Consider the following 13,967-nt stretch of genomic DNA (forward strand, 5'->3'; position numbering starts at 1 on the left):
ACATGCTGGGGACTGGCAGAGAGGAAGAATGAGTCTGCTGTTGCCGCAGCTGTAACTACTGCTGTTCCCAGCTGGAGTTGGTAGTAGTGATTCTGGAGCCCTTCTCCTCCCCCTCAGTTAGGGCCAACAGGTTCAGCAGGGACAGAAGCAGTGGCAGCAGCAAGCACTGTTGCAGTTGAGGAGGGTGGGGAAGGCAGGGGTACCGAGAGCAGGGAGACAGAGATGGGATTTTTATCTGATTTATGCACGTAGAAGAAAAAATCCCCTGTGCTACTCCTGACAGTGAGGTTCATCTATGCCACTGCATCCCCCTCTCCCCTTCCCCCCCATTTGCCCCTGGTTAACAGTATTCTTTCTTTATACCTTCAGGGTATCAGGTGGTTCTTCCCAAGGACCAAATTGTAATAATCACAAAACAGTGAAAGTTGGCTTATGGTAAAGTAGCCTGGAAAATGAGAGATGCTTGTCAAAGTTCTAAGGGACCCTGCATCATTCTGAAACATGAAGTTTGCATAACAAGACCATTGTTATGGGGAAAGGAGCTTTTGAAATGTTGCTAACTGAATAAGATGAAAGATATTTGCACCTGGTAGCTGACACTTCTCCTGCCTCAGATTCTGCCAGATGTTTCTTTCAGTTTGGCAAATGGAGGTATGAGAACATCATTTCTCAAACCTCAGCATGTCTGTTAAAGAATTCTTAATTTTCCTATTCTTTGTGCTTTCTAATAATGCAAAAACAAATACAGAAAAACCTGTTTCTTAGCTAGCAGAAGCTCAGACTGTTTAAGTTTTCCATATGGAGGTTGCCTATTCCTGTTTCTAGATAAATAACATTTTAAAAAACTTAGGAAGAATGAGCTTTAAATGAAATTTGGCAACCTGACATGACACTGAACAAGTGATCAACTTGTAGCCACTCTGGAGATTTTAATGCTAAAAAAATCATTCCTGACCAAAGGAAACCTTTGATAAATAGAAGATATCATCTTGAAACTTAAAAACCAAGAGAGGAACAACCTTATTTGGTATTAATTGAGAATAGGAGATTTTTATTCATATAAAATTCTAATAAAGACCTTTGTGCTTCTTATAAACCTTTTGAAATTTATTTTAGAAATACCTTGAGTTCCCAGTCTGTAGTTTTTTACAGCTTCAAAGTGGTTTACAAATATATATTGATCCTTAGAAAATCCCTATGGTTCAGTTGAGCAGTATATTCTTTTATAGATGGACAAGTCACTTCACTTTTTTCCCCCAAGGCCATATAATCGGGGTTCTAAATATGAGGGGGTTGAGCCCCCCATAAGAAACGAGATCTCCCAGTCCACCCTGCGCTTTTCTAAGCAGCTCCATTGGAGGCAGCTCCTTCCAGCTTCTGGCTGCCACTGCCGCAGACTCCCCCAAGAGTCGGATTGTAATTTGAGCCCTACGTATAATATGTTAGTGGGAGAGTTGGTATTGCAACTCCAGGTTATTTTGTCTAGTAAACTGGCCATAGGACAATCTCCCTGCTTCCATTTCTTGAAATATATTTTGTCTCGAGATTTAGTAGCAGTGATTCAGGATCTTATTTTGACTATATTCAGAAAGAGAAAGTGATGTGGCTATTTATATCATGCCAAATATCTTTCCCGGTATCCAGCATGATACTGCCTTCTATGTTCCATTTAAAACCACAGGTTCCAGATTATTAGAGAATTTATTCAAATCAAGACAAGGTTTCCCCCCTTCCCATTCAGTATAGGAAAAAGCACCTCTTGTACTTGAGTACAAGGTGGGGAGGGAAAGTGGGGAGGCAGCTGCTGTGGCTCTGACTTCAGCCCTTACTGGGGCTCTGGGTTGGAATTGTATCTGCATCAGCTATGTCCCCCTCTGCCTGCCTCTTGCAGCCCCTGTCCTCTCCTAGCCTCTGCTCTCTCTTGCTTTCTTCAGCTCTATCCCCATTGCCTGACCCACCCCTGTGGCCTCTGCACCTCCCTCCATCCTCCTCTGCCCCTTGCAGCTTACCCAAAATGGATGCTGTAAAGTAGGGGAGTTGGATTTAAATGTTTTCTTGCCTAGAAAGGATTTTTTTTCCTGGTGAAGAAAGTCTGTCAATTTTAATGTGGCACATAATATAAAGATAGGCCTCAGCCCACTTTACATTACAAGACACTAAGGCTAAGTACAGACATTAAAAAAAGTCTGAGCCTGAATTTATTCAATCTTTGCAGGTTAGTTTAACCTGTGTAGATTGACCCGACAAGCAAGTGAAGAGGCATTTGCTTCTGAGTCTGGTAATGCAGCCACCTGCAGTGGCTGAGGCTAGAAGCTGGGTGGAGGGGCTAGAGAGAGCCTTCCCTTCCCTTCTGCAGGGAAGCTGAGCTGAAGGGAGGGTGTGGCCAGGCCCTGGCAGCCTGAGTATGATTGGGGAGGGGATTAAACCCCCACCCTGGCCTGCAGGGACCCCAGCCTGGGTGTGACTGGAGGGGGAGGTGAGAAGAAGCCCTTGCCAGGCTTTTGTGGTAGGGGAGCATGGCCAGAAACCAATTCTTGGTTGACACCGAAGGGTCAAGCAGCAAAAGCGGGGGCATGGCCAGATCCCACTCCTGGGCCTGAGGTGAAGTGGGGAGGGGGGGAATCATAGAGAAGTAGGGCTGGCAGGGACCTCCACAGGTGCCCTAGTGTCTAGTCCAGCCCCTGCCTGAGTCCTGGCCAGACCCTGTGGCTCACGCTGGGGCCATGGGAGCTGTGTGTCCGGATTGCTCCTGGCTCCCCGTGCCCAGGCCAAGCTGGGCTGTAACAGAGCTGCTACGGCAGGTAGGGCTCTCCCCCTCCTCCTCTTCCCCTTCCCCTGCCACCACAGGGTTGGGGGCGGGCTCTGTGCAGTGATGCCTTGGGGCTCAGGGCTGGAGGGGTGCAGCGCTGAGCCCCTCTGTGGGGAAGGAGGGGAAAACTGGCCATAGGAAAGCCTTGTTGACTTTTCCCCCCAGCGGTGCAGAGCCTCCTGGCAAGCAAACTCTCTGCTCTTTAGATTCTAGTGCTTGTACCATAGGGTCTGGCCCCAGGCTCAGGCAGGGGCTGGACTAGACACTAGAGCACCTCTGGGAGGTCCCTGCTAGCCCTGCTTCTCTGTGATTTCCCCCTCCCTTCCCCTTGGGCCCAGGGCTGGGGTCTGGCCATGTGCCTGCTCTCATTGCTCAAGTAACCCCTCCCGGGAGGGGTTACCAGCATCAGGCCATGCCCCCCACTCCTTCTGTTGGACCAGCAAGGGGCAGTCTGGAGCAGGGTTTCCCTGCTCAGCCAGCTGGAGCAGTGATCATGCTCCAACTGGGGAGAGGGGGCCAACCCTGCTCCACTAGAGCAGACAGCCCAGCCCAGCCCAGCCCAGGACTGTGAAGCATCCTGGGATGCTGGAGGACTGTTAATTTAAACCAGGAAGAGGTCTGGGACAGAATTTCCATAAACCAGTTTGACCTAAATCTGTTAAGGTTGATATTATGTGCAGCCAGGTTTATTTTAAAACAGTTTCCGCCATTTTGAAAGCAGTTTATATGCACTGAATTTCTGTTCTGTTACAGATTTAAACTTGTTTCTAATCACTTAAACTGGTTTATGTGTAATTTCTGTCCCTAGCGTAACAGAGCAATGGTTGTACAGTCAGAAGCCTTGCTGTAATCTGACAGTATTCAGATGACAATAACTTGAGAATTTATAATGGTTCCATGCTTAACATGTTTTTGAGCTATTGTTGCTTAAAGTTCATTCTGTGATTTCAGAAGCAGAGATCAAGCATTTACTTTAATCCTAAACTATATATTTTTTATTGTTGCTCCTTCCGTTTCTTCAGACTTTCTAGAAGTGAGTCCAGAGTACAGATGGGAGCAGCATATATTTCCCTCTTAAAATGTTGGATGTAAAGAATATATACGAATTAGTTGATGCTGAAGAGAATACAAAATATATCAGGGCAAATATAAACATGGGTGTAAAAAATAAATAAGGCAAGTAGAAGTAGAGCTGTATCTGTTGAGCAGAGGCTGTTTAGATTTTACAAGATCCCTTGATTTGTATTTAACCAACTGAAACATTGTCAGTATACGATCATGGCATGGTAGGTTTTTAGGAAAATTATACCCTGTTTAGTGAATTACTCTCCAGCGTGGTTGCAGAGATCCACTATGAAGCAACATTATAACAAAGAAATAGTTATTCAGCCATTAGCATGTAATATGCTTTTACTGAAAATTCTATAAACAGGAAAATTACTAACAGTTTACTACAGTAACAGAATATTTTGATGGTTGTCAGAGTAACAAATTGTGAGATTTTGTATCAGGCATAGATTTGAATGCATTTTCAAAATGTTGCTATTAATTTGTTTCTCTTGGGTAAGTACTCCTTGATTAAGGCATGTATTTTATTACCTGTTCAAAGAGCAGGCAATTTTATCTTCTCACTAGGGAGTCAGGAGAGGAAGCAGGAAGAGAGAATCAAGCAGCGTAAAAGAGATTTAAGGGAGCAATGAAAGAAATGAAGTGTGGGGGTAGATGGGCAGTGGAGAGACAACAAAAAGGGACAAGAAGAGAATAGAAAGGGACTCTGTGGGAAATGACAAGAGGAGGAGACCAAGAAATGGCAGGCACACTTCTTTCCTTATATCATATACAAAACTATAATTCCAATATTTAGATTAATTGAATCACTGGTCTATGGTTTACGGTATTTGGGAACATGTCTTGTAGTTCTCTTATTTTAAGTTAGGAGAATAACAGCAGAAAATAACAGGTGATGATTTCAACCTGTGTAAGTTGAGAGAGAGCCCTCGGGAACACAACATAAAATTAAAAATGGACATGTAATAGCTTAGTGCTGCTGCTGCGTATGTGACCCTATTGTTCCTTGCTTGCTGGTCTGCTTAACTGCATGCTATTTACCTGGTGCTTGGCACTGATTAGCTGCCAGTGGATTTGTATGTCTTTGACAGACTTGTGTCGCAGATGTAGAAAATACTTGCTGAACACAAAGCAGACAAATGTGATATCTTTTATTAAAATGTGATATATTTTATTAGACCAACTAAATAGTTGGAAAAATTGTTTTATCAAGCTTTTGGGCACACCCTTCTCCAGGTATAGGGAGAGTCTGCTGTTGTTTTGTGTTCTCCTGGATAGAATAGAAGCCAATATGCAAAATGCAGGTCTGAGAAAATGCAAATGCGTGGTGTTTTGAACATAATGCCCTCCTAAAGCTGCTATAAGGCATTCTAGAAAAATCAGAACTGAGCTACTTTGAACCTGGAGTTTGCATATATAGCGGAAAGCGGGGGTGGATAGATCAATGATCATGACAATGTAGAAATGTGTATTTCCAATACATTAAAGATTAATTTGGCTTTTGTTTACACACCCCACGAAAATCCTTGCCTCTTGCATAATTCCTGGACCATCATGGCTATGACATCACTCCAATGCTACGTGTACCTTATACGAATTATTTTTTCTTTGTTAGAAAATACTATATGCTTTAAACCTTCAGCCAACCCAATTGGATTACATCATCTGATCACTTCTTTTCTTATATTGTATTTTTGAGAGAATTATGAAGATGGGAGGGGGTTCTTTTATTATCCATCATGTTCTGCTTCTTTGTATTTATTCAGTTTTAGAAAGACACTGTCTGTATATCAAACAAATGCTTTGAATAATTTTAGTACTTCTCTTGTACAGATTTATGATGAAGGTAGAAGTAGATTTGGTGATGTTACAAGTAGATTTTTGCTAGATACTTTCTGTTCTCCAATTTAAAAACTGAAACAACTGACATACTGAAGAATCCTATTACATTTTATTGTTGGCTATCTGACTTATTAAATACTGAGAAATTCCACAGTTCTTGTAATGCCAACAGAGACATCTGTTTTTAATTTAAATACCTCATCCAGTGACTTTACATATTAAAAACCACTTTTTAAAAACAATGAGTTCAGAAAGATTTCATCATCATTTTTTGAGACATTGTTTCTACTGAAGACAGTGTTCAAGAAGAGAGGAAGCATCTAGCTTTTCGTAATTAGTCAGAGTGAACCAGGTATGGATTAGGTTTTAAAATCAAGTGAAAAGGTACAATGTGGATATAACATTGGCTGCTGTTTCTTAAATACGACAATGCATTGGATCTGAGAAAAGAAAGTGGTGGGTGGATTTCTACATATTTAAATCGCTTTCTTTAGGCTGTTAAAGAAAATAATTGCAGATGGGACGATAAAGAAAATCTCTTCACCTCATAAAAGGAATGAGTTGTTGGAGAGAAGTCACTGGATTGTTCATTTTTAGTCAGTCTACAGTAGATGAATTAACAGAACTTGAGGTCCAAATGAGGTGTTCAGAGAGCAAAATAAACTCATATAACTGATAGTTGATTAGTTACCAAACCTGAGCCAATATGGGCCTCTCTCCTGTAAGGCAATAAGCAACTTCTACACTAATTTGGAGGCAGGTTTGCTCAGGATTGAGGCCAGAGACTAATTTTGTTAACAGTACTTTTAGTCTAACTTTGACTTCTAATTGTGTCAGGCTATTGTTCATGAATCTGAATAGTTTTGTGTACAGATGTGAAAGTCCACAAATTACTGAGAAATGAAGATGTTTTATTTGTTGACAAAAACTATAATAGAGAGGTAAAGTTGCCCTGTCATTCCTCAGGGGTGGGCAAAACACAGCCCGCGGGCTGGATCGGGGCTGCGGAGGGGCTTTGTCTGGCTCGTGGCGGGTCCCTCAGTCCCACCTGGTCCAGGCACCATCCCACCCTGACACGTCCTGCTGCTTCCTGGGCACACAGTGGGGCTGGAGTGGCTCCACAGCTGGACTACCTTTCTAAGCAGCCCAGGCAGCAGCAGCTCTTTCCAGCTGCTGCCTCTGTTGGCCCCAGTCCCACCATACCAGTGGGGACCTGCGGGAAGCCCTCCCCAGCTCTGCACCTGCTGCAGACTCACCTGCTCATGCTGAACAGCTGCAGCAGTGCTGGCGGGGCAGAAGTGTGCTTGGTGTGGGGGGAAAGCAGCCCCTCTCCCTCACCACAGCCTGGTGCTTCCTGCAGCAGCCATGCGGAGCCCATGCTGGGCTGCCCTGTGGCTCGTCTGCACTGGCCCCACTGCCCCGCTGGGCAGCCCAGAGATGGTGGTGACAGCGGTGGAGCTGCAGGGCAGCCCAGAGTGGGCTCTGTGCAGCTGCTGCAGGAAGCGCTGGACAGCAGTGGGGGCTGGGAGGGTGGGAAGCTGCTGTTCTCCTGTGCCAAGCACACTTCTGCCCCACCAGTGCTGCTGCTGCTTCAGCTGTTCAGCATGAGCAGGTGAGTCCACAGCAGGTGCAGGGCAGGTCAGGGCTGCGCACAGGTCCTTGCCAGTACTGTGGGGCTGGGGCCAGCTGCTGCTGCCACCTGGGCTGTCTAGAAAAGCAATCCAAAGCAGAGCTGCCCCAGCCCTTCTGCGTGCCCAGCAGGTGGCAGGATGCTCCACAGGCGGGCAGTGTGGAGCAGGTGTGGGGGCCTGGTGGTTGCTGTGCACGCAGTCTGTCTGATCCGCTCCTGCTGAGGTGAGTCGGGAGTAGGCGCAGGACCTACTTTGAGTGGTAGAGGGATTAGCTGTAGTAATTTGGAAAACCAGTGATATCAAGTGCAAGGAAACCTGGGAGGTCAGTTGTCTTTCTGCCCTTCCCCTGGTGTGTGCTTGTAACTGAGAAGCAAATGAGATTCTGCATGATTCATTTTAATGAGTCATGAATTCTGTGCACTGTTAGCATTAGTGCTTAGGAGCAATCGTGCCATGAGGATTGTCAGCAGTGAGATGGGATGCAAGAGTGGCTTGTGGATTCAGTGATGAGCAAGTGAAAGTATAGTGTTAGAAGGAATCCTGTGGGAACCATTGAAAGAATAGTTAAAAATTGCAGATGTGGGTTTGCCCTAGGGTAGGAAAGATCCATATAGCTTCACAGGGTACATGCATGTTATCTTCTAACTGGGACTGGTGCAAAATGACTGAGAGTTGTGAGGCCATGATCTGAGCCCCAGTCATGTTCTAAAATCCTTGCTCAAGACTTAAATTAGGATCACTTAACTATAACTATACTCTGTATCTTACAAGGCACAATACATTTCTGATATTCTGAGTAAGCTCAAGGATTTTAGAGCATTTGGAGTCAAAATTAGTTCAACATTCTTTTTTAAAAATAATTACAGTAGAGGCTGAGCTCTGCTTTTGTTTGAGAAACTACAAAAATATTTCTAAAACCAATAATTCAGAAGCTGGTTCTCTAAATATACATATTCTTTTTTGGGGGGGATATAGCTAAAGCTTGATTACAGTGCTTAATTACATAACCTAATGCTGAAGTGCATGCAATATGTGAGTATCGTTTTATTTCAGCACAGAATTGTGCCCTGAAAGTTTTACTGTTGATCCACAACATTAGAGTAAATTGCGTTTGAAAAATCTCACATTTGCTTAAAGGGTCACTGCCCGGAGTTTAACCTACATTTAACTTGTACCATTTTTGCAGTTTGATGAGAAATCTGATTGTAAAGGGACACACCTTGCCCTGGGCCAGTGACAGTAGTGGAAGTTGTGTGGCTGATCAAGAGCTGTGTGACTAAGGGAATAACATTGTCATAGTAGGTGTCTGTGTACTACTATGAGAGTGACTAATTGTTACCACATCTAAGTTGAAATAAGTAGACAAATAGGTGTGTATAAAGGTTTGCTTGGATGAAAAGCATGATATAATTGTCTTATTTACATGGCACTTGTGCAGCCCTGAATGCTACTTTTTACCATCAGTTAGCAAAAACTTTCCTGGAACTTTTCTGACGTTTTAATCGTGTAGACAACTAAATGCAAGAAACTTGTTTTGATGAGCCAGCAGGAGAAAGTGCATATTGTGGTAGAGCTTCTTGCTGTCATAACAAGTGAACATGTTTTATTGTTCCGTTGTGATAGTTTTTCTTATTGTTAACTTCAACGAGTGACAGAGAAACTAGGATAAACTGAGACGATGGAAAATAAGTGAGTTTTAAAATTTTTCTTTTTTTATTTGGGGTGGTACTTTTCATGAAGTGCTGGGAAGCGGTGGTATAATAATTAAGGCATCATGCTTGGGAGGCCCGAGTTTGAGCCTTGTTCCAGACTTATGCTGAAGACCTGTCTCTAGTTCAGTGGTATTCAACCTTTTGGCTCCATGGGCCAGATGAGTGGGGTGAGGCCAGTCCACAGGCTGGGTTGAGCCCCACATGCCCGGATGGGGCCTTGGGGCCTGGCACTGTACCCTCCTCTGGGACTGGGTACTGGGATTGGATCCCTGCAGCCTGGCACTGCCCCTGCTAGGACCCACACTCTGGATTGGTCCCCACGAGCCTGACAGTGCCCCCTCCCACCCCATTATGGTGGGACTGGGTTCTGGAGGCCTGGCGCTGTCTCCTCAAGCCCCCTGTGCACTGGGATTGTGTTCTGGGGACCTAGCCTTGCCCCCTCCCAGCCTTCTGCATGCCATTATTGGGTCCAGGGTCACAATACCACCTCTGTCCAGCCCTGCATGCTGGGCCTAGGGCTCCCCATGGATCTATAAATTTGGTAGTAATGAAAAGGTGTCACCGCTCTCCTGCCACCAAATTTCCAGACCTGTGGGGAGCCCTGGGGGCTGGATGACATGGGCTATGGGTCCAGGCATAGAGCACCCCTAGTCTAGTAGTTCACAACCTTTTTTGACTTGGGGCACCCTTGGAAAATGCCAGCTCTCAGTTTTTGATTTTTTTTGCCTGTAGAAAAACAGTAGAGCAGTCTCTTTGAGTTCACTGCAGAAGAAAAACTGCAGCAATGGATTTCTGTTTGAAATCTCTGGGTTTATTATTGTGTAAATTATGTTTGTAAATCTAACAATGCTAACATTGTATGACACCTCATGGCACCCTTGAAAGGATCTCAAGGCAGCCTAGGGTCACGGCACCCTGGTTGAGAATCACTGCTCCAGTCAATGCATCTTTAAAAAGGGGGTACCTGACTATTCAGGCTGGGGACTTAATAGACATCTGATACAATGCTAGTCAGAACACCCTTGTGTGCCTGTTGGCTGATGGACCATTAGGCTGAGGTCTGATTAGACATGGGGCAGGCCATTATTTTGGGTGCAGGGCCACTTACTGAGTTTTGGCTAGCTATTGAGGGCTGCATGACAGGTAGCCAGGGACAGATAAATATTAATTTTCTACATTTTTAAGGGCCCTGCGGGCCGGATAGAATGGCTTGGTGGGCTGCATCCGGCCCACGGGCCACATTTTGCCCACCCCTGGATTAGACCTTTGGTAATGACTGTTATTTTTTTTTAACTTGTCTTTTTCTAAAGCAATGGATTAACTAAGGTGGGGCAATCTGGGCACCAAATTGTAGGGGCGGGAGTGAGTGCAAAATAGCAGCTGTTGTGCAGCCTGCCTAGCCATTGCTGTTGGTAGCCTGCTACAGCTGCTGCCTCATGTGCTGACATCCAGGGTGTAGAACTGCTCTGTTATGCCTATTTCAGAGGATTCATATGAACTAGTCTTTGCTCCCATTGAAGAATCTAACACTTCTTTTGGGAAGCAAAGAATAAGGCCAGCACAGAGTATTTTTGAAAAAAATCATCTGAATGGTGTTTGCTAGTTCTTGGAGTAGTCTCTAAGCATGATTTCTTTAACTTCCACAAGTTTGTCAAGTAAAAAATATTTCTTTTGGCCCACTGGGTTTCCTGAATGTCAGGCTGTACCTCAGCATGTTATTTTTTTGTCAGGTGTTCTGATAGCCATAAGCAGCTTGGTAAACTGTTCTCAGTGGTGGCAGATAACAGAACGAGGAGCAATGGGCTCCAGTTGCATTAAGGGAAGTTTGGGTTGGATAGTAGGAAGAAGGTTCTCATTAGGAACAGGTAAAACACTGGAACAGGTTACCTAGAGAGTTGGTGGAATCTTCATCCTTGGAGGTTTTTAAGACATGGCTAGACAAAGCCTTCGGTGGTATGATATAACTTCATAGTTTCATGTTGTTAGGGGCTGGAAGGGACCTTACAGATCATCAGGTTCAGCCCCCCTGCACTTGAGCAGGAAAGACTGCTGGGGTCAGCAGGGTGGGCATCAAGATGCTTTTTGAAGATCACTAGGGTGGATGCCTGTGCAAGCTCTGGGGAGAGCCTGTTCCAGACCCTCAACACTCTACTTGTAAAGAAGTGTTTCCTTGCGTCTAGCCTGAAGGGAGCCTCAATCAGCTTTTGCCCATTATTTCTTGTCCTCCCGTAGGGGGCCTTGGTGAACAGATGCTTCCCCAGGCCCTGATGTACACCCTTGATATACTTATAGGTTGCCACCAAGTCCTCTCTGAGTCTTCTCTTCTCCAGGCTGAATGGTCCCAAGTCTTTTGGCTTTTCCTCGTATGTCCTGGTCTCTAGGCCTCTAATCATGCATGTGGCCCTGTTTTGGACTCTCTCGCTTCATTACATCCTTCCTGAAGTGCAGCGCCAAGAACTGGATGCAGAACACTAGCTGCAGTCTCACCAAGGCTGAGTAGAGAAGGAGGATGACATCTTTAGCCTTGCTCGAGATTTCTTGGTAGATGCACGCCAGTGTTTGATTAGCTCTGCCAGCTACAGCATCGCATTGGTGGCTCATGTTCATTTTGTTGTCTGTCACGATACCCAGGTCTTGCTCAGATGTGGTGCTAGCCAGTGTAGTACTGCCAAGCCTGTAAGTGTGTTGTGGATTATTTCTCCCTAGATGGAGCACTTTACATTTCTCCGTATTAAACGACATCAGGTTGAGGTCCACCCACCTCGTGAGTCTGTCCAGGGGGATGGTCCTGCTTTGAGCAGGGGTTTGGACTAAATGACCTCCAGAGGTCCCTTCCAACTCTAATTTTTTATGATTTCTGTGATTCTATGAAACTGGATAAGGGTCTTTTGGGGTGGGGGGGTAGGATGTTGGGTTCACTTTCTTATGTAGTTTAATGCAAAGTTGAAAAAGTCTGTTGAGCAGTTAGTCCTTGATGTGTAGTCCATCATCTTTTGCATATATGTCTAGTTAAAACTTTCAAAATCAGCATAGGATATTTTCCAAAAAGCTTCCCTAAGCAATGACTGAATTCTATAGTGAATAGTCTAATTGTGTACCTATTTCCACACCAGACTGTAAAATGACTCCAAAGAAGCAGTTAGGACTATGTTATCACATCTCATAAATTTTGGAGGATTTAATTCCTTTTCAAAATCAACAGTCTATAAAACCCTACAGGTCAGTCTTGCTTATTTTGCCTTCAGCTGGCAAACACTAGGAAATCCAATAAAAATGCTAAATTTCTCTCGTCTTTTCAGCTTCCTTTTCTGAAAGCAACTGCCTGCTTAGGAAACTCCATCTACTTGAAGTGAACATTGTGAGATAAGCTAGACAAATCAGCCTTTGTCTGATTAGTCTATCTTAAGAGGCTTACACTGTAATAGGTAAGAGTATGTATTTGCTAGTGGAGCCATCTGCACAATAATGTTAATTAGTAACTTCACCCAGTAATGCGAGTCAGAATTTCAATTGGAGTCTGCTTGGTTTGTTTCATTACCTTGATAAAGGTAGCTCATACTAGAAGGTTGAGAATGGTATAAATACCCGTCCAGGAGAATAGTTTCCATACAGTCTACTGCAGTGGTTCTCAACTGGGGTGCTGTGAGACCCTTTCAGGGGTGCTGCATTGTGGGTGCCATTGTGGGCAGGTAGAACTGCCCTGTGTGCCTCCTGTGGAGGCAGCTGGGAAGTGGCTGTAGCTAGAGTGCACACCTTTTCCACAGTCTTTACCAGTCTGACTTTGCATACTCCTCCTGGAAACGGGCATACTGGGAAGGTGGGACTTTCCCAATGCCCTTTTCTTTCCAGGAAGAACATGTGGGGTTGGACTAGGAGGGCCTGTGCCAAGATCACACACTCCAGCTGCAGCCCTGTGTGCTGCCCAGCTGAAGGAGCCAGGAACATTCAGGGCAGGTAAGACCACCCTCCTTCTGCTGACCGGGGCAGGGGGGCTGAGAGGCAGGCAGCTGCCTGGGGGAAGAGACAGTTCCCCTGCCCGCTGCAGCCTGGGCTGACCAGGAGCAATTTGCTTTACTATGTGTATATACAGGTAGTAGCCAACCATGCAGTAGACTGATTCACTGAGCAGTAAATGCTGTGCATGTATAGATGGTGAAGCTTTACTACACAGTAGATTAGTTTACTGGACAGTAAAAAATCTTGTGTAGATGCACCCAGTGAGTACAAGAGCTAATGGCCAGACAAATTAAAATGAGTAATAAGAACATTAACAGATAGGGTGGCTAACCATTAAAAAAGTGCCACATGAAGTTGTGGATTTGAAGACATCAGGAGATAGTTAAGACTGGCTACCTTTCTGGATGCTTTTGTGAAAGCAGCTGTTGGGCTCAGTTCAAAGGTAGCTAGGTGAAATTCAGTACTTTACAATATACTGGAGATCAGACTAAGTGATTTGGTCTCTTCTGTCTTTAAACTCTGTAAATTCATCAGTAGATTCCAATCTGCTCCCAGGGCCTGAAATGCAACCCAGGATATTCTCAGTTTTCAGAGAATGTGTGTGAAATCCATTGGCACACTGTGCCATCTCCCTTTAATACTGGTCCGCAAAGGATGATAACCTACTGATGCTATATCTTACTATACTAGAGCATAAGTGATATATCACTGTGGGGAATAGAAAGGTCCCAGCTGCACCAATTTGTATACTTTATTTTTTTAGAGCCTAGGAAATTACAAAAATTGTTAAGAACATTATTGTATTTGCCCAAATCCAAAGTGATTTTGAATTTAAGACAACTCAATAATTAGATTCTGTACATAGAAAATTATATATTTGTTATAATTTTCCATGCACAGAATCTATTTGGAGGGTCATTTTAAATGTGTGCCATTGTGGCAGGGGTC

General features: G+C 44.5%; 1 protein-coding gene across 1 annotated transcript in view; it reads left to right on the plus strand.

Annotated features, from left to right (window-relative positions):
- The first annotated feature begins 417 nt into the window (after positions 1–417).
- FNBP1L (formin binding protein 1 like) overlaps positions 418–13,967 on the plus strand; it is a 72,442-nt gene continuing 58,892 nt past the window's right edge. The window contains exon 1 of the mRNA XM_019501630.1: positions 418–651. Coding sequence (XP_019357175.1) covers positions 625–651 — 27 coding nt within the window. The 5' untranslated portion in view covers positions 418–624. The remainder of the gene's footprint in view (positions 652–13,967) is intronic.

This window comes from Gavialis gangeticus, unplaced genomic scaffold (assembly GCF_001723915.1).
Source record: "Gavialis gangeticus isolate Ggan-Ray unplaced genomic scaffold, GavGan_comp1, whole genome shotgun sequence".
NCBI classification, from domain to species: domain Eukaryota; kingdom Metazoa; phylum Chordata; order Crocodylia; family Gavialidae; genus Gavialis; species Gavialis gangeticus.